A 24,353-nucleotide genomic window follows, 5' to 3' on the forward strand; every position below is an offset into this window, starting at 1 on the left:
TTAAGCCCAACATTGAGAGCCCAAGTTTCCCAACTTGATATCCAACTCAATTTTAAGCTCTGCAAGTTTTGTGTTTATTTGAAAATTTGGAGAGACGAACTGAGAGAATCGAGAGATAGTGAAGAGGTGGAATTGAGGATAAAAAAATAGATTTTCAGCTTAATGATTCATTTAATTACTAAATGTCATTTAACTCCCTCTCTTTTTAGACTCGCACATATTCCTAATTGGGGGTGCGTTATATTGCTAACTATTTAAATTGCTAATTCTGTTAACTCATTAATACAGTGTATTATGTTGAAGTTCAGCAAAATTATATGTTGACATTTTAATATCATCGTATTGACATTTTTAATACACTGTATTGATGAGTTAGCAAGTTAGCAACTTAAGAAAGTAAGCAATTGATCACACCCCTTCCTAATTGTTGATGGAAATGTCCATTTCCTGTTAAACCTAATTATTTTATCTACATAGTCATAATAAAATAATATCTTAGTTAAAATTGAGAAATGTGGTACATTCTCTTTATTATCTCTAATTACATCTTACTTTACCATATTAAATACGGAGTATACGATAATATTATTTTTGTATTTTTAAAATTAATTTTATTATAATATGAATATTTGTAATTATAGTGGTATAAAATATGTAGCTAAGAGTCTTACTAGATAAAATATTATGATTTTAAAAAATAATATAAAAAGTAGTAAAGATTTTATAGATATTTGGGTAAATAATATGAATGACTTAATCTTAAGAAGAATGCACATAGATTGAGTGGTTTGGAAGGTAAAGAGAAAGTTTTGTCTATCATTTTTCTCTAATTGTATTTGGTGTAAGGAAACAATGTACTCCATTATCTATCTATGCATACCATATATATTTATACCTAAAGCCACCAATGAACGATCTTCTAAAATTAGCAAATAATGTTTTCTATGATAAGAGTTGTCAACTGGGCCGGCCTGGCCCGAGATAAGCACGATTAGAGTTGTTAATTGGCCCGGCCCGGCTTAGCCCAAGCCTAGTGTGGGCCGGCCCGTCAGTGAAACGGATTAGGCCTGGGCTGGGCTCAATGGTTGAAGTGGGTTCCATTTGGGCCATTTTGTAAACCCATACCAGACCCAAGACCAGGACCATGAGGCCCGGCCCAGGACCAGCCCAGGCTCAGGCCAGGACCGGCATCAGAGGCCCACCTTATATAATTAATATTTTTAATGTAATTAATCATTAATAATAGTATATTTTCTTATTTATGCACGTAATCTTGTACATGAGTCATGCTAATATTCTCTGTATTGTTCTAATTTTATTATATGTCACTGAATGGAGTTAATATATACCCAAGTTCTCAACTAAATCCACATGAATACAATATTCTATCTTGACTGTATACAATTTTTTCTTATATTTATTTTTGTTCAAGATGTATAAAGGATGATTGTGAAGTTTATTTTTAAAAATACTACTCATATCTTGGTATTCAAATCTCAATCTCTAATGAATAATTATGGAGTAGTGACAAACTCGTATTTTAGTGTCATGATTGGTGTGTTGATATGCTTAATTGTTGAGTTTTTGTGCTCAAAATGGCTATTTCCAGCCAATTGTTATTTGTTTTGGAGTTCACGTGTTTGTTGAGTGTTTTAGGCAAAATAGGCAAAAAAGGAAGTGAAACAGAGTCTCACCCGGCCGGGTGAGGTTTTGTGCAGAAAAGCCACCCGACCGGGTGGCATTGAGAAGCCTCGGAGAATACAGAGAGTTCGGAAGAAGTCCCACCCGGCCGGGTGATTTTACAGTACAACAATTGTACCCGGCCGGGTGGAACAATTTGACCTGCGCAATTCCAGAGAGCGCCGAAAGAATCCCACCCGGCCGGGTGATTTTCCAGTACAATTAATCCACCCGGCCGGGTACGTATTTCTGGCTATTTTTCCAAGCTGGAACGCGATTTTCTGAAAGAGGGAAAAAAGAAAGGAAAGTTAGGGCAACTCTACTCATTCTCGACCGCCGTGAAACACACAACCCATCTCTCTCAAGCACTCTTGGAAGAACATTGAAGATTCAAACTTCAATTCCTCCGCCAATTGTACTCTGTATCATGTTTTCCATTGTTTTCTTTAATTTAGACTTGTTTTCTTCCATGAATATGAGTAGCTAAACTTCTTTTATGTAGAATTCTTGGTGAAGATGCATTGATTTATAGTTTTAATCCAATTGACTTCGTTTTTATCTTGCTCTTGCAATTGTTTGAATTATTCTTGTGCTTTTTCCTAACAATTGCTTGATCACCAATTGGGAGTGTAGGGTTTCTTAGAATAATCGGGAGATGAAATATTTAACCTTGAAAGAAGAATTATTCACACATTAATTCAATAAAACTCGGGAGAGTTGAGGTTTTGAGTGGGATCTTTAATCTAATCGAACTATTAGGAGTTAGGTCTAAGAATTAGAAGGGGACTTCAATTATTACACCTAATCTACGGATTTCTCACATCGGGAGGGGGTTTAATCTATATTTGTGATTGATTCAACAATTCCGGAGACTTTAAATGGTAAATCGGTTTCAATTGGGTTAGGCTATGAGTTGTGCATCGGATCCTTGAATTCTGCATATTTCTCTATCATTTTCTACAACTTGCTTAATTGTTTTCTTGTTTAAGTGCTTATTTTAATCTCTAAATTTATATGATTTCAGTAGTTGATAGTTTCAAACCAAAATTCTTGATCGTCTGGATAGTAGTTGAAATTTGTTCGTGGTACTTAGGTTTACACTAAATTGTCTCTGTGAGATACGATATACTCTTACTTGCTGTTTGCTACGATAACCCCGTACACTTGCGGGTATTAATTGGGTAAAATAAAGTTGAGTCAAGTAGGATTTTTTAAATTTATTAGTTAGTTCATAACTTATATGTCATCATCTAGTTACAATAGTGGTTCTTCATTTAGCAAATAATATGAAAAATGATATTAGTACAAAGTCAACAAATGAACTTAATCATTATTTTAATTTAGATTTTGTGTAAGTGAGACATAATATTTTTAGAATCTCTTTAATCTACATAAATAAAAACAATCAAATAAAGCCCATCCCAGCCCACTTGGCAAGTGGGCCTGGGCTGGGTCGGGCTTAGCAAAATTAATAAAAGCCCGGCCCATCCTAGCCCGGCTCAAACAAGGGCTTGGGTCGGGCCAGCCCACTTGACATCTCTAAGCACGATGCTAATAAAGAAAATACTACTATAACATTTCCATTTGCGTCCTCTAATTTTAGTTTGAAGACCAACGATAAGGACACTTTTTAAAGCGTTCAGTTTGCAAGATTATAACCCATGATTTAATTTGTATTATGTTTATTTCATGAGATTGAATCTAATGACTTAATCATAAACGAATAGTCTTATTAATATTAGTCATAGTCAACCCTCTCTTATTAAATAATCTTACAACTTAATTATAGATGATATGTTGCTACTATTTTATCTAGAAAATTAAATACCATTTTAGAAAAACAAATTATCGTTTTTAACTGTATTAAAACATGTCCTTATTTAGTATTATTTTTTTTAGTGAAAATATGACACTTTTGATTTTTTTTGTGCTCCTTTGATGCATCTTTTTTTGACACCGGGGATGAAGTGTAATGGCAATGCCGTTGACTCCATTTTCTAATTTCGGATTCACCACTGGTTTGTAGGTTGTATGTTTGCAGTGAATAGTGATAAAGACAAGAATTGCTGTTGCCTACCCAACTGCACTCTATTGTTTTTGATTGATTCATAATTAAATAGTCCCAAAGTCAACTATTCATATATTCGCTTTCCATTTACTCCAATTTGGCAAAATATATACTCCATATGACAATTTGCCTGCCAATTAAAAATATTCATTTTCCATTTATATTTTTGGCAAAATTTATTTATGACAATTTGCTTGCCAATTAAAAATATTCATTTTCTATTTATATTTTTGGCAAAATGTAATTATGATAATTTGCCTGCCAATTTAAAAATATCCATATTAAATTAATAAATAATTTTTAACTAATTTTGTTTTATATTTTTGGAAAAATGTAATTTTAACAATTTGCCTATCAATTTAAAAGTATCTGAGTAAATAATTCTATACAGATTTTGCAATGAACTAATGTCTCAACTACAACTAATACTGAGTTTACGATTTTGATCAAGTCATGTCAATACTAATAATCCCTCCGTCAAGTAGAAACTTTTGAAATGGGACGAATAATGCATAACTAATAAAGTAAGAGAAAATAGTGAAAAAAAAATTGAAGTATTATTGGTAAAAATGGCTTCAATTGAAGTATTATTGGTAAAAAATTGAAGTATTATTGGTAAAAATGACAAAAAATTGAAGTATTATTAGAGAATATTTTTGTAAAAAAATATAAAATTTATTTTCTTAAGGGAAGACCAAAATAAAATCAAGTTATAATTTTAAAGAATGGAGAAAGTATATATTCTTCTCAACTGTAAAATCATAAATTAATAGAATATGAATTTCATTTTTATATATTAATTTTTGTAATGAAATGCGAGTGTAATGATTTAGTAGAGTATGATGTTCATTTTTCTCAAATGAAAAAATAATAAGTACTAAGATTTTAAATGATGAACCTCCTGAAATGATAAAATGAAACAATTTTTTGGAGACATAGAGAATAAAAGTTACACATTGTAAAAATATCAGAAATGACTAGAAATTAAGTCTAAGGAATTAATAACAAAACAAATATAATGATTCATATACCAAAAATTGATAACAATACCGCCGTCATAATTTCATGCCAACTTTTTTCAAAAGTTACTATAGTAACTCGTTAGGTCAAGAATTTCTAGAGTTACGGTATATCCAGTGTTCTCTCTACAAATGACATCTTTTATTGCTTATAAATTCTATTGATCACACTCAAATGAACCAAACAACTCAAAACCTCTCTTTCTTCTTTGGGCGGCACCCACGGCAAGGGTTGAGGTGACAATTGTGGTTTTTTGGCGGAATGTGCGAAAATCGGTCGTCAAAGAAGTTTGCTGTCTCCTTCGCCCCGCTATACATCCGCCACTAGTAGTAGCAATTGTTGAGTCTTCAAGATGACAATTTCTTATTAGGGCCGGTGATCTGTCAATGATGAAAAGACTACCCCATGCAGACGTATATATAATATTTGGACTATGATACTGCTGAGAAATAACCGGACTTATGATACGTAAAATTATAGCTTCAGCTATGCGAGGAACCATTATCCCATGCTAATGTGATATGAATTCACATAGATCATACTATTCTATAAATGGTTGATTATGTTCCATTTTTAATATGAGAACACTTGAAAGTTAGTAGTAGTATCACCCAAAAAATAGGAGTAATTACTAAAAATAAGCACAAAATCTAATTATGCATTTGAATAATGAAATAAATAAGATTCGTAATGTGCCCCACACTGATAATATGCTTATGTAGTAATGTGACACCAATGTAGATATATTAGAAAAGCAAAATCACATTTTCAATACTACTCAACAAATTCAACATGTGAAATGTGAAAGAACTAACACTGACAAAATATCGAATTTTCTCCATTTGTTTTCTTTATTTAACTGATTTATATTTCATGAATTTTTGTAACGCATCATTGCCAATTTGATTCCTTCCTATATAGCTCTGCCGGTGTGGGTGAGATAGAAAGAGAGGACTGGGCGAGTGGCATGAGCTCTGGCTTTGCTTTTTCTCACATCTTTGGCTTACTCAATTGAATTCTCTTCAAAGCCTTTCTTATCTCTCTATCTGGAGGTTACAACTTACAAAGATACCTTCACATGGAAGCATAAGCATCATCGGTGAAAGGATTTATAAAAAGGACACAGCTTGTGTGCCCATCGCCATATCTGCATTCTCTCTTGAAGGTGGTCAAAACCATTGGATTCAATTTCAAGAGCCAAAGACTGGAGATTTCAGGGCTTACCGTAAGGCCCAGAAGGCTACCAACACTTGGGATTGAGGGTAAACTTAATTCTACTTTCCCCTATTGCATGCATTTGTGTTTGGAATTCATCTGATATATAGCATGTGTTGAACTTGCAGATTAGGGTTTTTGGAGGGTATAGGGCATTCCTGTTGGGATAATTCTTGGAAGCTTTACTGGTTTTGAGTTTTGGGTTTTGTGATTGGGATGCTTTTCAAGTCTGGGTATCTGTTTGCTCATTAGTGGTCCTTGAAAGATCGAGTCTTGAATGTGCATATAGGTACATGGTTCGTTTGTTCATTGGTGTTGTTTGACCTCATTTGGGTAGGGTTTTGGTTGTTTGTGGTTTGGGAAATTGTTAGGGTTCATCACATCACTGCAGTTAGTGAAGAGAAAAGTGAGTTGCTTTCTGCATTGTTAACCTGGTAGATATTAAGGAGCACTAGATAAGTTAGGGCGTGTCCTTTTGTACATCATCATTGGCCATCACAAGTAGTGGTTTAGAGTCTGATCGAATGAGGAGTAGGAGAGTGAGGGGGAGGGTTGTAAGGAGGGGGAAAGAGAAACTGGATTGCCCTGACATCGATGGGAATTTGAGTTTGGATGAAGGGATGCTTGATTGGACAAGCCTACCTGATGATACAGCGATCCAGGTTTTCTCATGTCTGAGCCACAGGGACCGAGCTAGCTTGTCATCTACCTGTCGGGCGTGGAGGGCCATAGGTAAATCTCCATGTTTGTGGAAGGCATTGGATCTCCGGCATCACAACTGTGATACTGCAGTTGTTACATCGCTTGCCAGTCGATGTGAAAGTCTCCATAAAGTCCGGTTCCGTGGTTCTGAAGCTGCTGTTGATATCATCCAACTTAAAGCTAAGAATTTGCGTGAGATTAGTGGTGACTGTTGCAGAAAAATGACCGATGTTGTATTTTCTGTGCTTGTAGCTCGCCATACAGCACTAGAAAGCCTTACTATTGGGCCAGATTTCTGTGAAGGTATCAGCAGCGATGCTATTTATGTACTTGCAATTTGCTGTCCAAAACTGCGGAAGCTTCGGCTCTCAGGCTTCCATGAAGTGGATGCGAGAGCAATCAATGCTCTGGCACAGCATTGCCCAAATTTGGCAGATGTGGGGTTCATTGACTGCCGAAGAGTTGATGAAACGGCCCTCGGAAATGTCACATCTCTTAGCTTCCTCTCAGTCGCAGGGACAACAAATATAAAATGGAATTTGGTCTCACAACAGTGGACTAAACTTCCAAACCTAATAGCTTTAGATGTTTCTAGAACAAATATTGCACCAGTTACTGTTACTAGCCTTTTTACATCCTCGTGTAGTTTAAAGGCCTTGTGCGCCTTGAACTGCCCATCACTTGAGCAGGATGCCAGTTTTGCCACCAATAACTATCACCAAGGCAAAGTGCTATTGGCTATCTTCACCGACATTCTCAGAGGGGCAGCTAGCCTTTTTGTTGATATGCCAAAGAATGATCAGAATGTTTTCCTTGATTGGAGAAATACCAAGGACAGGAAAACCAATGAGATTTTGAATTGGTTAGAATGGATCATTTCCAATTCACTTCTACGTGTTTCTGAAATTAACCCAGGCGGCTTGGATAACTTCTGGTTAAATCAAGGCGCAAGTTTGTTGATTAATTTCCTCCAGAGTCCGCAAGAGGAAGTTCAAGAAAGAGCAGCTATGGCACTTGCGACTTTCGTTGTAATTGACGAAGAAAATGCTAGTATCCACACTGGAAGAGCTGAAGCAGTTATACGATATGGTGGGATACGTCTTCTTCTGAACCTTGCCAATTCATGGAAGGAAGGACTTCAAGCAGAGGCTGCTAAGGTAAAAATTCTTGCTATTTATGTTCAATTTTTGGCTTTTCCTATTGGTACAATCTTACTCTTGTTCTTAAAATTGTAAAATTTTCAATTGCTTACATTACCACATAAGTGTTTCACGGTTTTAAGTTTTTTGTGGATACATAATCGGGCCATAATAATCCATCGTGAAAATATTGCTGTATGTAGGCCATAGCAAACTTATCAGTGAATGCTAATGTAGCGAAAGCCGTGGCTGATGAAGAAGGCATCAACATTCTTGTAAACCTTGCTAGGTCGGCGAACAGATTTGTTGCTGAAGAGGCTGTTGGAGGACTATGGAACCTTTCTGTCGGCGAAGATCACAAGGTTCCCTTTTCGTGATGTTATTTGAAGTTTCTATTTATGTATCACTTCGATCTTAATCTCGAGATTTAAATGAACAAAATTCCTATGATAGGGTTCATTTGCTGAAGCTGGCCGTGTAAAAGCTTTGCTCGACCTTATCATTAAATGGTCAAGGTCTATTGGCGGTGAAGGAGTGACGGTAACATCCTGCAGGAATCAATATGGTGATATTATAATGGAACTGAAAATTAGTGAAAACTCGCTCAACTTGGATCTTTGATTGATTTCAGGAGCGTGCTGCTGGTGCATTAGCAAATTTGGCTGCAGATGAAAATTGCAGCATGGCAATAGCTTCAGTTGGCGGTCTGCATGCCTTAGCCACACTAGCTCGCACAAGCAAAGTTGATGGTGTGCTAGAGCAGGTTGATTTTCTTTATCAAATTGATCATCTCTCTGATTGCATCATTAATGCTTTCTTATGCATTGGCCAATACCTTGAGATGAGTTGTGTTTGTCTGCCACCAGACTAATACTTTTTAGTCAGAAAATTGTTAAGGTAGCATATAAAAGATTTTATTAAGTTTGTAAGTGCAAATTTTTATCATTCAGTAAAAATGTAAAATGCCTTCTTACAAGAGCTGCCTATGGTTCTAAATTCAAGTTTCTTCATCTTCATTGTATCTCCTACAAAATCTCTGTGGAGACTCATCTGGCACGTTCTTTGTATATGTCCTCATCTGAACGTGCGAAATCCTCTTCTTCGCATTTTATGCAAAAAAATTTCTTGTCATCTACGGCATATCATATATTCAGTTTCTTCTACTATTCTAAATTAAGATTCTTCGATGGTTTTTGTAATATCTACTTTTCACTGCTTACTGTGTATATCAGAATATGTTTCTGTGCTCAACCAGTTTCTTACTCCTACCACTTGACATATGCTATCCAGGCTGCTCGGGCACTAGCAAACTTGGCTGCTCATGGAGAGAGCAATAATAGTAGTATTGCAGTAGGAAGTGAGGCTGGAGCTCTTGAAGCCCTTGTGGAACTTACTCGTTCCGCTCATAATGGTGTTAGGTGTGTGTGTATTTGTATAAATTTTGTTTCGAATTTCTTTTAGTTATTTTTGCACGAAGCTTGATTGATACTCCTTGCCTGTGGTTTGATTACTGGATGCTTGTGAGAATGAAAAGAAGCCCACTCTTGGTATTGGTTGATATGCAGGCAAGAAGCTGCTGGTGCGTTGTGGAATTTATCCTTTGATGATAGAAACCGAGAAGGAATTGCAGCAGCCGGTGGAGTGGAGGCATTGGTATGACATTGTTTCTTATCTGTGGAAGAAATTCAGGCTTGCTACTTTTCGTAATTGCTACACTATAGCTTCTTATGAAGCCATTGTTTTTTATTTTCTTTGTGGTACAATAGGAATTTTTTGATATGCTCCAAGTGGCAATTTTTTTGTGATGGTGTTAGGTGGCTCTAGCAAGTTTCGGCGCAAATGCCTCCCAAAGCCTTCAGGAGAGAGTTGCTGGTGCCCTTTGGGGACTGTCTGTGTCAGAAACAAATAGGTATGCATTTTAAGTTACTAATATTAACACACATTTCTTTTTTCACCTACATATTCCATATTATGGTGAAGAAATGTTAATGTTGGCTGAAAGCCAACGGATATTCTTGTTTTATTCAGTTTTTAGAATATCTACTATGCTCATTATTGTTGCATGCTCAATCATGGATATAATTTATTATGTCTTTCACCTATGAAAATATGTATTCTCATGTACATTCCTTCTGTAATAGCATTGCTATTGGGCAAGAAGGAGGTGTGGCGCCACTACTTTTATTGGCACAGTCTGCTGCTGAGGTAAGTCAATAATTTTATGTTATAATGAAAAATGGCTTGCCGTTTAATGAATGAGTTAGAAATCAGTGGAAATCGCAACCCCTTAGCCCATTTACTCTCAGGGTCCGTTTGATACATGAAATTGGAATAGGAATTATATGGAATTGAATTGGAAGGAATTCAATTCCAAATCCTATTGAATTGGAAGGAATTCAATTCCAAATCGTATGTTTGGTAAAATGAAGTACTAATTGATATGAAATTGAATTTGAAGAATTTGTGCACACACATAATACACAATGTGTGTATTTTGTGTATAGTGTGTTTATTTTGTGTATAGAATGTGTAGTTTGTGCGGTGTGTGTATTGTGTGCAGAGTGTGTGCATTGTGTGCAGAGTGTGTGCATTGTGTGTAGTGTGTGCAGTGAGTGTGCATATTAAGTGATACGAAATACGATAAATGCTGAGTTCCTTCACAACTGCCACAGACATAGCTGGTGGAAATAGTCTAATGATGTCTTTGTGTTGATCTTGACTTACTCCATTACTTTCAGGATGTACACGAGACTGCTGTAGGAGCTATATGGAATCTTGCTTTCAACCCTGGAAATGCACTCCGCATTGTAGATGAAGGCGGAGTTTTTATCCTAATTCATATATGTACTACTTCTGCATCAAAAATGGCACGCTTCATGTCGTCATTGGCACTCGCGTACATGTTTGATGGGAGGTACTTACAATACTTCTGAAATCTGAATCTAGATATGCCATGTATTACCGTGACCATATTATCTGAGTTAATTAATTTCCGGATGAAAGATAATGTATGACATTTTTCTGGGGTCTTACTGCGATCGTAGCAGCTTCTTGCTGGTCTATGGAGTATATAGTTTGCAGATACTGGCCTCAGAATTTTGAAATTAGATCTTTATGTGCAGAATGCACAAAATTGCACTGGAAGGAACATCGGCTGGGGGCACTTCCAAGATTATAAAGCTTGATAATCTCAGAAAATTGGCTTTCAAATGCATCGACGAATTTGTCATGTCTTTTTCTAATCCTCAAGCATTTGCTGCTGCTGCTTCTTCATCGGCCCCTACAGCACTTGTGCAAGTAATGGAAGCTGTTAGCATTGAAGAAGCCGGTCAACTCAGATGCAGGTTCTCTCTCTCTCTCTGTGTGTGTTATCTATCCCGTTGGCATTCTTGTAGTATTGCAACAACTGTACTGCCTTTCTCATTGAGTTAGTATCTTACTTTGACTCAGCGGAGCTGAGATTGGAAGGTTTGTTTCTATGCTACGAAATCCGGCTCCTACACTAAAAGGATGTGCTGCATTTGCTCTTCTCCAGGTAGATAGCTGCTTCCTCTATTAATTATGCAAAAGCATGTTCAATTGGATGCTACATTTCTTCATATTCGAAAAGATGATAATTTTTTCAAAAAAATTCAACTATAGTTTACAATCATTGGAGGCCGGCATTCTCCCCTTCATGCGAAACTCCTCCAGGACACTGCATCTCAACGGCTGCTGCGTGCAGCAGCAGCGGCAGCAAGCGCTCCACCTGAAGCCAAAATCTTTGCTCGCATTGTCCTTAGAAACGTCGAGCAACAACAGGTGGGGTCTTCTTCTATCTGAGGAGCATCAATCAGCGTGCAACGCGTGGGTCTGTGTACAATGTCCCACCTTCTTGAATGTAGAATAGAGCCTTGAGAACAATGAGGAATATACATTTTTTGCTGTTTAAATAAATCTCTTCATAGCTTTCCTACATAATTAAGGCCTCTAACATAGATTTTGGGTGCCTTTTCTTTTTGTATATCTCTTTGTAATCTTGTTATGCTTTTAGCTATTAATTAGCTATAGCTACTCTGTTGGCCTTCACTTTTTGGTTATTTTGAGGATATAAAGATGGGCCATCAATATTCCGCAGACCAAGTTTTCGTGTTTCAGTTTCGTATTTTATTTTTCTATTGCACAAAACATGCACAATGATGCTAAATTAGGTTATTTGATATCTGCCAAAGTTATTGCAGATTATTACAAAATGAGTAATAAAATTGCTCAACTAGAGAAGCATCATAAATAAATCTTGATTCTGATCATAATCTTGATTCAAAATGGCTTAGATTCACACATCCTGAACTGGTTGCTCTGTATCTGCACATAGCATCTGATTTCCTTTCCAAAACAAGAGCTTCGTCCTGCCAAACACAAACCAAACTTCATAAACATGAAAATCGACCTCTTAGATTCACGAGAGGCGAGGGTACAAGGCAATGGACTTGCATATCTATCATGAATCTTCCAGCCTTGATAGCAGATGTCTCAATACTCAAAGAAATCTGCAAAAAAAAGAACATAAGTGGCAAATAACATGCATAGTAGATTTTAAGGTTGTAAGAACTTTTCCTCACAAATTTGGATCCCAAATTTGAGCCACAGTTGATGCAAGAAACTGGCGCTCCGGTTTGACCACTTACTATCTTGTAGTTTGCACCCAACCCCACATTAACCCTGCATAAAGAGAGAGTGCGCGCGAGAGAGTTAAATGCTAATTCGTAATATCGAATTAATTATGCAAGAAGAGGTGGAAAGCTTACAGATTTTGGAAGAGTGCATGCTGATTAGCTGCATACTGAAATTTTTAATCAAAAGGAGTTGTAAAACTATGAGTCTATGGTGAGAGTCAATGAAGAGGCATAAGAGAGCACCTTGTGAAGCAGTTCGTGATGCAGGGCTAGGTGAGTTTGGCAGTGGCGGCAAAGGTAGAAGCTCGTGTTCTGATTCTGCTTGTAACGGACTAGAAACGTAGTCCTCTCCATCTTCTCCAATTCCGAGTTTTTGATTATGAAAGGTGGTGTATATATAGTGGAAATGGGAACAACTGTTTATAATTGAAGTCTTTGGACTTGGTGTACATTTATGGTTTTATTCAATAAAATTAGATGGCTATACTGACATATAACCAATTTAATTTTGCAAACAAAATCCATAAGCCTTGAAGATTTTTAAGATATAGTTATCATCATGAACACTATTTGTGTTCACAAGTTCCTGTCACACTAATGCCAAATGTCACTCGGAAAATTGGGTACCAAAATTGCTACCTAACTCACAAGTCACATTAGCTATGTTCAATGTTGATTACTTCTTTAGTAGAAGAAGACAAGCATTTTATTGATGTGTTAAACAAGTTTTTGTCAGTAAAAAAAGCAAGAGAAAATTGCTGGTTAGGCCAAAGACAAATGACATGTTTCTGAACAGATTCATCATTATCTTCTTCCTTGACATGCCATTCCAATCAATCCAAGACAAACTCACAGAATCTGAGGTGTGAGAATGAAGATATCGATGTTTTATATGACTACATGACGATGTAGAACAACTCTGGACAAGAATGTGAGAATCTGAACTTAAAACTGATTTTTATTTAGGACAGAGAAATGGATATCTAGTTCATGCTAGATACAACTAAAATCTGGTATCGTTGTGGTACAAAGGCTCTCGACTGATCTGAAGCACGCCTAAAAATCAAGTCTCTTCAATCAGAAGCATACAGCTTGCGAATCTTTCCCTCATGAGCAGACCGTGCTGAGGGATGGGACGATTTAGACAGTCTTGGTTGTGCTGTGGTGTTTTCGAGCAAGTATGGGACTATGTAGTCCTTCATTTCTCCATCGGAAACCTCTAGATGGGACCCCGACACGTTCACAAACTTCACTCTCCCAGCTTCATCCAAGGTCTTTAAACCAATCCAATCTTCGGTGTAGAGGGTTGTCTGGACATAATTTTAAATACGCGTAACAATCAATATGGGATCGATGTAAAAGATGAAATATTTGACGTAAAGCATAATACCTCTTGTGCAGGCAAAATGGGGTTCCAGGAGCCATCAGGGAAATACCCAAACCAAGCGGTGTCTTTCGGCACTAAAACCTCGTCGTTTTCAAACTGAAACGAAAGTGAAGAAACAAATCTTGAGCCATACTACAGTAAAAATCTGAGCACCATGTTCTGATTTACCTTGATTAGCACCAAGTTCTCTAAGCTAGAAAGCCGCTTCTTGTACGTGGAGTTCTTGTGAAACTCGTTGTTTAGCACAGGGAGGAATTTGCATCCGTTTTCATACGCATCTAAATCCTAATCACGAGAAAGAAGTGAGTCTGATCCAATCAAATAAATCCGACTATGAATGGCACAAGTTCAAATTATACACTAACTGATTGTGAAAGAAAGCATCCAATACGAGAGGGAAATGAGATAGAAAAGCGGAGTGGAGGTGTATAGAGATAAAAGAAGAGTAGCAGCAAAACTGTAGTTGCAAAAGAAGATCATATCACTCACTGTTGGAATTTTGATATAGTTAGCAGGCGCTAGATGTTCCTGCAAAACACGTAAAGCTATACATTCATAAGGGGTGAAATGTGTATGTAATTGACGAGTCTAATAGTTGAGACAAGAAAATGAGAAAGAAACATGGTTAGAGGTTAATCAGTTTACTGGCTAATCACAACGAACAAGTTTATAATTGGAATCAAACAATATGTGGACAATTCCGAACCTGAACATAGTTGCTGTAAATTGCCGCCTTGATCAAAGAGTCCACTAGAATGCAAAACCAAGCTGACTGCAAAATCAGGCACAATACATTCGGATGCTATCATAAACAATTTTCAGGCCACAAAAGCCAATCGGTATGTGAAATCGAGAATTAGCCTATCTCTAACCATCTGTAGTTGTTCTAGATCTTCCCAATGAAAACTTGCTTTACAAGACATTGAATAGCATGATGTATATAAAAGGAAAACTTACTTTACAGAGGGGAACAGAAGCTATTCCGGCATGTGGACCTCCAAGAGATACAAAATTTCTGACCTGTTGCGAAGGCGACAAATATGATGAATTTCTATAAAAAGTTTGCAGCTTGCAGAATACAGTTAGATCTCACACAAGAACACTTTTGTTGTCTTTGACAACAGAACTGCAAACAAGTATCCCAGTTGAGAATAGAGCATAGAAGCAAACACAACAGCAATATTTGAAGTCTGGTTAGTATATCTCAAAGGATCCCAGATACATATACTTGCATGCTCTTTACTTGCATCACGTCTCATTTATTTGTATAAATTTAGTCACATATTAAAAGGGCGAAAGAAGGATTAAAAATATGTAAATCCTAAAATATATGTAGATAAAACAATGTTTTAGAATTATGTATACAGTGATGCACTTACAGGGGGTCCTCCGTCACAGAGCTCAATGACACCTCTCCCGACCAAATTACCCTGAAAACATAAGATCGAGATGTCATGAGGATGGAGACCGTTCAAAGATGACACTAAACAACAAGAAGGTTTTGCAACTGATGAAGAAGGTAAAACTCAGAATTTGCAATGTTGACCTGTGAGAGCCCGACAATGTTGTAGCCTCCACTGAGCTCACTCATGCTCTTCACCTGTAAGTTGAGCGCATTCTCTCTGAGAAAGAATCCCTTGTCAATAGAGTAAATCCTTGGGTAAAGTTAAGATACCTTCTCACAGGCTAAGGCCGTCTACAACACAAAATCAGAATATATTAATTTTGTGTATTCTGTTCATGTAATGGAACGATTATCTGGTCATTTCTTGAAGAATAGTAATACCTGTTCAAAGAAGGGCATGGTCCAGGAATCCATACCACCATTTCCAATTTCACTAGAACAAAGGTAAGAAGAAAAGAACAAGAATCAAGGTATTATTCACTACAAATAAGAAACAAATAATTCCACAACATGTTCTAAGCTCCTCAGTCCTCAACTAGCAACTATGCTCTGGCAATAGTGACAACGAACATTGATTACTAATTCTTCCTTAAAAGAGAGTAAATTGGAGGAAGCTTATGTCAGAAAAGTCTAAACCTCCTAGCTATCATAACAGATTCGAATTTGGTGGAGTTATATTAACATGACATAAGGCTAGATCTTAAAATGCACAATGCTTCAAGCGTGGAAGAAGTGAGTAACGTATGATTATATAATCGAAACAGCAAGAACATCATACATGCAATGTCCTTGTGCACCAGGCCAATCGCTCAGAAGAGAGGTGAACTGTGAAATCCCTTTGTTATTGCAATTATCAGATATTCCTGCAATATTATAGCAAGCAACAAGTCACCTATTGAAAATGCAGAAAGTAAATGATCCTGTTTCACATTACAAGGACCGAAAACATGCCATTTTCAGAAAGAGAAAGCAACGTCCTCGTACAGAAAAAACACACTCAAGAAGCTAACACTAAGCTTCAAAGGCGAAATTATCAAACACGCGTATTAAGAGACACGCGACACGCTGGGGATAATTTTTTCAAAGACGCGTGTTTCCCTCTTTTGTAATAAAAAACACTTTCCCTAATACGCGACAGGAATTCTAAATACTCCAATTTTGAGAATTTCGCCGAGCTTCAAACTATCCTAATACTGAGTTATCTATAAATGCTTCCAAGAAAACGCCCCAATCAACAACCTTTATCCTTTTTAGATAGAAGTCAAACTCCTAATCCGAAAACAACTGAAAAGTAGCAACCGAAAAACATGAAATCGGTCTTCAACTATCCCAAAAGTAGTTAAACTAAAGGGGCAGAAACTCATAAACTATGCTAATCTGTACTAGCTCTCATTGATGAAACCACTATCCACAGCAAACCAAAAAGCAACAGATATGAAAAGCAGAAGCAAATCCATCTCAAGAGTCGAGAAATCACCATGAAAAACGACAAACGGGATCGAAAGAGCACTTCTTGGAAGAAACAAGAGTTGAGCTATAGAAAGCACAGTAAACATCACCAATAAATTCTTGTTAGAGGCCATAAGTTGTTGAAATCAAATGGCCTCTAACTCCAGAAATGCTGGGACGGTTTCAGTTAGTTTGTTGCAGTTTGGGGCTTGTTGGATTGGCTCTCCTTTTTATATGGAGCACGAATAACACTTAGAAACGTGGGAGATCTGAGAGCTTTGTTTATCCCCTTTTCTTGTTTATAATCATCTGATGAATTCCCTTATAAGAGAAGTCTTCTGCTAATCAAATTTTTTATTGTTAAAGAAAAGATTTGATTTTTTTTGTGTAGAAACAGTAAAACTTTAATCTTTATTGATATTGAAAAGAGCAGAGAGCGCTCTTGCTGTATTATGAAAAGGGAAATTCGATTTCCACTTTTTTTTTACAATTTTTATTAAGTAGATAATTAATTATCACCATAAATATAAGTACCATGGTTTCGCAGAACGCAATATTTTTTTGGGCATTTTCTTAAAATCAATTTATAAAAGATAAGTATATCATTAAAGTTTTTGGTCAACCAAAAGAAGAGGCAAACAATCTGCAGAGCCGTTTATTTAGGAAGTAATCACGCGCATATTTACATTTAATACCATTGTTACAATTCAAAAACAAGTATTTTAAATTTTAATATTTTGAACAATGTCAACTAATACTGCATCAAAAATAATACTCCCTCCGTCCCCAATTAAGAATCACACTTCATTTTTACCATAAATAGTAGTAGGCCCCACATTCCACTAACTTACTTCACTCACATTTTATTACTAAACCAATATAAAAAAGCGGGTCCCACGTTCCACTAACCTTTTCAACCAACTTTTCTTTACATTTCTTAAAACCCGTGCCCGGTCAAACTGTGACTCCTAATCGGGGACGGAGGGAGTATATGGTCGAACTAGACGACGTTAATGATATATCATAGGCAAGTAACTAAAATTATACACTCAAGGTCATTGTTCTTAGTCAAGATTGAATTAATCAATAGTACCAAATTAACATTGTTATATGAGCAACAGATAAAGAAAATCACGTTAAAGTTCATGATTAATCATTTGATTGTTCCAATTTCCAAGCCATGAACATATTTTTACATGAAAACAAAAGTAGATTTCAATTACAAAAAGCTGTAAATTCAAAATAAAAGAAAAGAGAATAAAACACATGGCATAGGTTGATTTTATTTTGACAACTCAGACATCACCAAAAAAAATAAAATCATTTATCACGTCGCTCATCACCAAAGCTCAGAGATTCTGCTCTCAAAAATCATCACTACCAAAACCTTCACACATTTTTCTTCAACACCCAAACCGTTTATAGCATCAACTGTTGATGACAACGCTAGGATTTCGGACAAGGTATTGTTTCTCGATCGCCTCACGTAATTTTCAAGGGCTTTTACTTGCTGTCAGAGACCCAATTTGATTAACCCTTTCCATTTCCTGCTGTTTACTCTGATGAGATTCCCTCTGTGTGTGATTCGTCTGATTAATTGATATGGGAATTTGTAGGAGTTTTTTAGTCGAAAATTCAAGATTGATTTTTTTTCCCCTCTTTCTTTTGGTGGGGGTTTAATTTTCAGTGCTTTATTGTGTCTTTTTGTGGATATTTTTTGTTTTAGAAATGAATGGCTGGTTAGTTTGATCCTAACGTTTTTGTATTTCTGAAATTTCAAGCGTAATTCTAGGCAAATAAGGGTAAATGATTTTTTACTCCTTACAGATTATAGGCAAATAAGGGTAAGTTTTCAAAGCAGATGTTAGTATCTGCAATATTCAATGACAAAGTTTCGCATATCCAGCTATACAAAATGCACGAGTCAGAAAACATTCCTACATAAACAAACATAAATTTTGAAATTTAAGGTAATATTTTTCATCATATGGAGTAATTACAATGCTTCACTGATCCAATCCAAGTATACAGAATAAGAGTCAAAATACACACACAAACACATACATATGTACATGATTGAGCACATAATTAATCGAGCACCAACTATAAGAAAGATGTCTAGTTAAGCAACATAATTGTCCATACTAAATACTCAATCATAAGATCGTATAAGTTAATTAAGTGGTATATTAAGAGGTCACGTATGGATGTCATTGCATCCTTTTCGCCATAACACAATAGATTTAGGTTTGCAGAGGTGAATTTATAACCGTTGGCCGGTAATTTTATCGTAAAATTTTGATACTTTTATAGTGATAATCTAACTAACCTTTTACCATATAAATAAATAACGACTTTTAGTATTTATACCATATAATTTCATAATAACTCAACCAATCTTCCTTTTCAAAATTTAATGCAATTTACGTTAACTTTGTTCGTCCGGATCTGATCGCTCGAGTTAATCCAAGTGATATGACAAAACTTAGTTTCATTTCCCTATTATCTGTTAGGACCAAAATAAGTGAAATGCGGTCCAACAGCCTTTGTCGCATCCTCTTATGCTTTTGGTATGTGGATTAGAAGATGTGCTGTGCAAAGGCGACAAATTCTAGTTACTGCTTATAAATGCTCGAATTTATTACTGATGATAATATCCTCTTGTATGTTGCTATCCTAGTTGTATTAGAGGCGGTAGGTTTGTGAGCTGGGGATTTTTTTCAGGTAATCAGAATAATTCTATATGATTTATTACCATTAAGAAATTACTATAAACCAATTATATTGGACAAGACATATAACGTTACAAAGATTACGTCCTCTTAGTAACTGAGCCTGGTTGAACAATTTGGTTTATATTGGTTGAATTTTCCGACGAAACTTTTGTTCTTTGGGGTTACTGTTGGAGTGAGCTTTGGATGTTGTCCATGTCTTGATTGGAACATGTGCATTGTTTTATGATGAAAAAAAAGGTATCACCTCTTGTGATAGTTGAGTGAGTTTGTATATCATACCTTATCATTTGTAGATCTGAACTTGGTTTGTCGGTATATGAGGGTTGCCTGTCAGTCTGCATACTAAATTACTAAAACATGTTTAAGCTGGATTTCTTGTGGTTAGACTTGATAGATTTCCTTTCTCATCTGGATATTTTTTTTCCCCGAAGGTAATCATTCATTTCTTGAAGAGTTTCTCTGAGATGTCATTCTTGGATTTCTTCAGCTGGACTTTATGTTATTCTTGATGCATATTGGTATGTCAAAATATTTTTGTATGTTCTAAAGATGAAGATTATTGTTTGTTACTATATTGTGGTCATCTGATGTCTAGGAATCATTTAGGGGTGAGCAAAAAATCCGAAAACCGAATATCCGAACCGAACCAAACCGAAATTTTGAAATTCGGTTCGGTTTTTTCGGTTTTTCGGTTCGGTTCGGTTTTAAAAATACAAAAATTTCGGTTTTTCGGTTCGGTTCGGTTTGGGCGAAAAAAAAAACCGAAAAACCGAAAAACCGAATTATATTTTAAATATATTATTATATATTTTTATTCTATTAATTTAGTATATTATATCATATATATATAATATATATTCTTTTAATATATTTTTATATAATAAATATTATATATATTCTATTAATTTTATATTATATATTTATATTCTATTATAGTATATAAAATAAAATAAATTATAGATATAAATATATACATTTTTTTCGGTTTTTCGGTTTTGTTTTAAAATTTCGGTTTTTTCGGTTTGGTTCGGTTTTTTAAGTTCGGTTTTCGGTTTTTCGGTTTTACGGTTCGGTTCGGTTTCAATTTTTGCCTAAATTCGGTTTTTCGGTTCGGTTCGGTTTGGACGAAAAACCGAACCGAAACCCGAATGCACACCCCTAGAATCATTTATAATTCATTGTTTAGCTTTTGGAAGTATGTGTAACATATCAAGCTTTATTGTTAAAATTAGTTTCACTGCTTGGTTTGATCAATTTTCTATATCAATTGGTTTACTAGCAAATGTATGGCATCATCTTGCACAGTGGAACTTCACTGCACTGTATATTTCTGCTACTTGTTATTTCCATTAGAGACTTGGCTGCAGGTCCTGTTCAACCTAACTCGTCATTGAATATTGTTTTCATTTTCCTGCAGATGCTATATGCGTGCTTTTTCAATCCCCCAACTCATTAAGAATTCTAGTTGTTGATGCCATGCGAGAGACTCTCAAGAGAGACTAGAAAGCTAAAATGGAGGCCTCAGCCTATAAGTCAGATGGGATGTTGGCTAAAGAAATGGAAGATGAGCTTATGAAGTACACAAAGAAGTATGACCATAAAATGGAGCCAAACTTGGCTGTGAAGACTAATGAAGTTCAAACGGATAGTGATCCTGAGGTTAACATCACTGAATGTACAAAATCTTTGGTAAATGAGCTTGTTGGAGCAGATATCGATGACAAAACGGAGACCTCGAGTTCTTTTGAGGACTGCAATTCTGGTGTAGAAAGTGATGATGCCTTTGGTGATTCTGAAGCTTCGTCAGATTTTCGTGGTGATGCTGCTGCATCAGCGTTGGATTCTGATGGATTCGGTGAAAGGTTTAGACTGAGGTACTTATTCTTTTCAGCGCACTAAGTTTTTCTTGATGCCCTCGTCTTTTGGCCCATGATGAAGATTGGAGCATCCACCCTTAAAGTACAGTCCTATGTTTCATTTAGATCTTTAACGTATTATAATGCCATTAATTATTAGCTGTGGACTCGAAAAAGTGGTTGGATGAGGGGCTTGTGGTGGTTGACAGGTCGAGTCATTGTTACCCTTGATTGAAGTATAGTAAAATGAAATTTAAGGAAACAGCATATTCGAGTCTTCAATCTTTACAAATTGTACCAATTCTTATAATGTGGTCGCTCACATTATCATCTTATGCCGCTTCTGATATGTAGGCGGAAAAAGCTGACAACTCACTGGAGGTCTTTTATTCATCCTCTTATGTGGCGTTGCAAATGGGTTGAATTGCAAATTAAGAAGCTGCAGTCACGAGCACACCTTTATGACAAAGAACTAGAAGTATACGATTCGAAAAGGCAGTCTGAACTAGATAGCTCCACAATGGTAGATGGCACCAAATCTGTTCCATTTTCACGGGAAAATGCTAAATTAAACGTCTTTAGGAGAAAGAAAAGGAGGAGGACTGAAGCAACAACAGATGTAGCAGCATATATGTCCCAACATAACCTATTCTCATGTTATGGTAGAAATATTCATCCATTGGTATCAAACTATTTCGTTTGCTGCTTCTTGCCAGTTAAGAACTTGATATTTTTGCAGAAAATAAGAAGTACTTAACCGAGGGTGCCTTCATGAACAACGAGTTGAAGAATCCAGGTGAGAAATGATATTTTTGCTATATATTCAGTTTTTGCATTATATTTGCATCATCACTATGCACGCGCTGCTTGCCTAATTGCTTATGCTGTTGTAGGTCTCTCTCCCAATGATGAATCTATCTGTTGTCCCCCCTCTCATTGCCTATTGGACTTTGATATTGTTTAGTAAATCTTATTCTAGGCTTACAGCCATACGAGTTATTTTCTGTTTTTTTCTTTTCATAGGTTATGAATGGATAACATGAGTTTGCTTACCCATTCTTAGGTTATGATTGGATAATATCATTCATATTCTGACTTGAGATTGATAGCGGTTTTCTTTTCTTTTCTTTCCCCCTTCTGGATGGAAAAGCTAGCCGGAAAATCACAACTGATCTCCAGATATTGGATGACGATGAACTACTATCCCTTGATCTTGGAGATGATGATAATACCATCGGACAAATACTTTTGAAGATTGACTTTCTACACTCAGAGGTGGGCAAGCTGAGGAGCAAATATGACAGGATAACAACAGAAAATGCTGAAAGAATTTCTTTTGCCGAGAAATTGGACTTGCCGCCTCCAGATAGTGAAAATGGAGTAGAAGAAATGCATATGGCATCTCAGAGTACTGCTGCAGTAGTTTCTCAAACTGGAGCATCAAGTTATGTAGATGTTCCTGTGACTAGTGGAAACATCGATCCTTCTTGCTTCAAAGCATACAAACCTGTGAGTACAGTACATAGCTTCATTTTCTACGTCATGTCTACCCCCTCTATTCTTTGCATTTATCTCGTGTGCAGTTGTTAATGGTGTGAAATATGCATTCAGATGGAAGATGAAGTACTTATAGATAATCAGAGGGTTAAGGAAGAGATGGACAGTTTTGAGGAAGTGAAGATTCAGGAAATGCCAATGGTGCTTAAGGATGAGACTGATAACACCACACCTCCCGTTATAGCAGAACCTGGCACTGCAGATGATCAGCCACCAGCAAAAGTCCGTTCTATTGCAAAAATTACCGGCACTAGAAGCAAGAGAAAGAGGGGGAGGAAAAGAACTGCTACCTATCGTCGGGGCAGAAGATCCACGGGTTAGTGTCCTTAGGTTCGTCTCACTCGTGTATTGTTGAGGAGGAGGTAAGAAGATGAATATTACTGCTGGGTATGGTTCCTGTTGCCATTAATGAACTCATCATGCAAATAGGACCACAGTTTTTGTTTTTTGGAGAAAAGTGTTGATTACGCTCCCCCTTCAACTGTAGATTCTGTGTTTATTCTTTTCCGTAGATTTGTATACATGAGATGTTGATGGCAGTAGAAAACATGGAAATTGCTTATTACTTGCGTGTTTGGTTCATCGAAATACAAGTTCAGGTGTTCATCATATATTACAGTATGTAGGAAATTCTGGTTGTGAAATTTTATGCAGTGGTGTTGTCACGGAACATCTTTCTGGACAGCTTGACAGAGATGAGGGCCAAGACAGTGGCGGAGGGCACAAAAATGACATCGGGTATGGACTTGATGAGCTTTAGCTGAGGTACACTCTCGCCTGCTCTCTTGGCTGCCATAGCTGCTGGTGGTGTTACTATTCCTGTGATAAGGCTGGATTCATCCAGCCTGCTTAGATTCACCTTCTCCTTCATGAATTTCACCAACACTTCCTTCTTCGCTGCCTCGTTTGGGGCGACCTTCCATTCATCATAACATTCCTGTTTTACCTGTTTGAGTTAGCGCCCACCCAACCAACTAGGAAGAGAGAGAGAGAGAGAGAGAGAGACCTGGACTTCCTCTGGAGAAGGAACATCATAGTGTTTACCAGGCAATGCAGAGTTGAAAGTGCTGGAAACATAAAACCAGGCTATTAAGATCAGAGAGGGAAGCCATTAACAGATGGTGAATATATTACCTGAAGATATTAAGCATTGCAATGTGAAAGTCTTCAAAAGTTTTGATCTCTTTATCTATGAATTGTCTTTCAAGTGTTCCCATCACCATATTCACCATCTGTGCTGTAGGCAAACCTTTCCCCATCAAACTCATGGCCAATCCCATATTCACTAGACTTAATGAGGCTATCTCAACCCTATATATGCATATATATTAATATATAGAGAGAGGGATTTGGAATTGCTTGTTAGTAGTAGAGGTAATAAGTAGAAGCAAGGAATCCAGAAATGATTCTGAAAACTAGAGATTCCTGGCTTTGCCTCTCTAGTTTGGTCTTGTTCTGACAAAAGCTGCACTTGAAGCTTGCAGA

The 24,353-nt window shown here is 36.5% G+C and overlaps 5 protein-coding genes and 1 non-coding gene across 9 annotated transcripts; 2 read left to right on the plus strand and 4 right to left on the minus strand.

Annotated features, from left to right (window-relative positions):
- Nucleotides 1–1,237: 1,237 nt before the first annotated feature.
- LOC125185734 lies at nucleotides 1,238–1,338 on the minus strand. The gene has a single exon (XR_007170236.1). It is a non-coding gene; the product is annotated as a U6 spliceosomal RNA (small nuclear RNA).
- A 4,319-nt stretch (nucleotides 1,339–5,657) lies between these two features.
- On the plus strand, nucleotides 5,658–11,946 carry LOC125223868 (protein ARABIDILLO 1-like). Of its 2 annotated transcripts, XM_048127179.1 has the most exons (13): nucleotides 5,665–6,030; nucleotides 6,112–7,842; nucleotides 8,028–8,186; nucleotides 8,278–8,364; nucleotides 8,456–8,587; nucleotides 9,115–9,242; nucleotides 9,390–9,477; nucleotides 9,639–9,733; nucleotides 9,966–10,029; nucleotides 10,563–10,738; nucleotides 10,947–11,168; nucleotides 11,275–11,359; nucleotides 11,467–11,946. In XM_048127179.1, the coding sequence occupies exons 2-13, from the start codon at nucleotides 6,508–6,510 to the stop codon at nucleotides 11,644–11,646; spliced, it is 2,751 nt and encodes a 916-aa protein (XP_047983136.1). In that variant the 5' UTR covers nucleotides 5,665–6,030; nucleotides 6,112–6,507; the 3' UTR covers nucleotides 11,647–11,946. The 2 variants fall into 2 exon arrangements, with proteins under 2 accessions (XP_047983137.1, XP_047983136.1); XM_048127180.1 differs by lacking the exon at nucleotides 11,467–11,946 and having other exon boundaries at nucleotides 5,658–6,030; nucleotides 11,257–11,353.
- On the minus strand, nucleotides 11,939–12,858 carry LOC125223869 (protein yippee-like At3g08990). Of its 2 annotated transcripts, none has more exons than XM_048127182.1 (5): nucleotides 12,723–12,858; nucleotides 12,612–12,646; nucleotides 12,492–12,525; nucleotides 12,298–12,353; nucleotides 11,939–12,212 (listed from the first exon to the last, which is right to left on the minus strand). In XM_048127182.1, the coding sequence occupies exons 1-5, from the start codon at nucleotides 12,831–12,833 to the stop codon at nucleotides 12,140–12,142; spliced, it is 309 nt and encodes a 102-aa protein (XP_047983139.1). In that variant the 5' UTR covers nucleotides 12,834–12,858; the 3' UTR covers nucleotides 11,939–12,139. The 2 variants fall into 2 exon arrangements, with proteins under 2 accessions (XP_047983139.1, XP_047983138.1); XM_048127181.1 differs by having other exon boundaries at nucleotides 12,426–12,525.
- Nucleotides 12,859–13,419: 561 nt separating this feature from the next.
- On the minus strand, nucleotides 13,420–17,049 carry LOC125218849 (palmitoyl-protein thioesterase 1-like). The gene is made up of 12 exons (XM_048120628.1): nucleotides 16,749–17,049; nucleotides 16,050–16,134; nucleotides 15,653–15,704; nucleotides 15,542–15,562; nucleotides 15,413–15,466; nucleotides 15,246–15,296; nucleotides 14,824–14,886; nucleotides 14,573–14,638; nucleotides 14,356–14,394; nucleotides 14,035–14,151; nucleotides 13,870–13,962; nucleotides 13,420–13,789 (listed from the first exon to the last, which is right to left on the minus strand). Exons 1-12 carry the CDS (start codon nucleotides 16,852–16,854, stop codon nucleotides 13,553–13,555), a joined length of 984 nt encoding a protein of 327 aa, XP_047976585.1. The 5' UTR covers nucleotides 16,855–17,049; the 3' UTR covers nucleotides 13,420–13,552.
- Nucleotides 17,050–18,029: 980 nt separating this feature from the next.
- On the plus strand, nucleotides 18,030–23,433 carry LOC125221914. Of its 2 annotated transcripts, XM_048124244.1 has the most exons (7): nucleotides 18,030–18,183; nucleotides 19,887–19,973; nucleotides 20,873–21,329; nucleotides 21,666–21,973; nucleotides 22,051–22,107; nucleotides 22,462–22,820; nucleotides 22,923–23,433. In XM_048124244.1, exons 3-7 carry the CDS (start codon nucleotides 20,968–20,970, stop codon nucleotides 23,187–23,189), a joined length of 1,353 nt encoding a protein of 450 aa, XP_047980201.1. In that variant the 5' UTR covers nucleotides 18,030–18,183; nucleotides 19,887–19,973; nucleotides 20,873–20,967; the 3' UTR covers nucleotides 23,190–23,433. The 2 variants fall into 2 exon arrangements, with proteins under 2 accessions (XP_047980201.1, XP_047980200.1); XM_048124243.1 differs by lacking the exon at nucleotides 19,887–19,973.
- LOC125221915 lies at nucleotides 23,403–24,161 on the minus strand. The gene is made up of 3 exons (XM_048124245.1): nucleotides 24,003–24,161; nucleotides 23,875–23,935; nucleotides 23,403–23,805 (listed from the first exon to the last, which is right to left on the minus strand). Exons 1-3 carry the CDS (start codon nucleotides 24,146–24,148, stop codon nucleotides 23,515–23,517), a joined length of 498 nt encoding a protein of 165 aa, XP_047980202.1. The 5' UTR covers nucleotides 24,149–24,161; the 3' UTR covers nucleotides 23,403–23,514.
- Between the last annotated feature and the right edge of the window lie 192 nt (nucleotides 24,162–24,353).

This window comes from Salvia hispanica, chromosome 4, assembly GCF_023119035.1.
Source record: "Salvia hispanica cultivar TCC Black 2014 chromosome 4, UniMelb_Shisp_WGS_1.0, whole genome shotgun sequence".
NCBI classification, from domain to species: domain Eukaryota; kingdom Viridiplantae; phylum Streptophyta; class Magnoliopsida; order Lamiales; family Lamiaceae; genus Salvia; species Salvia hispanica.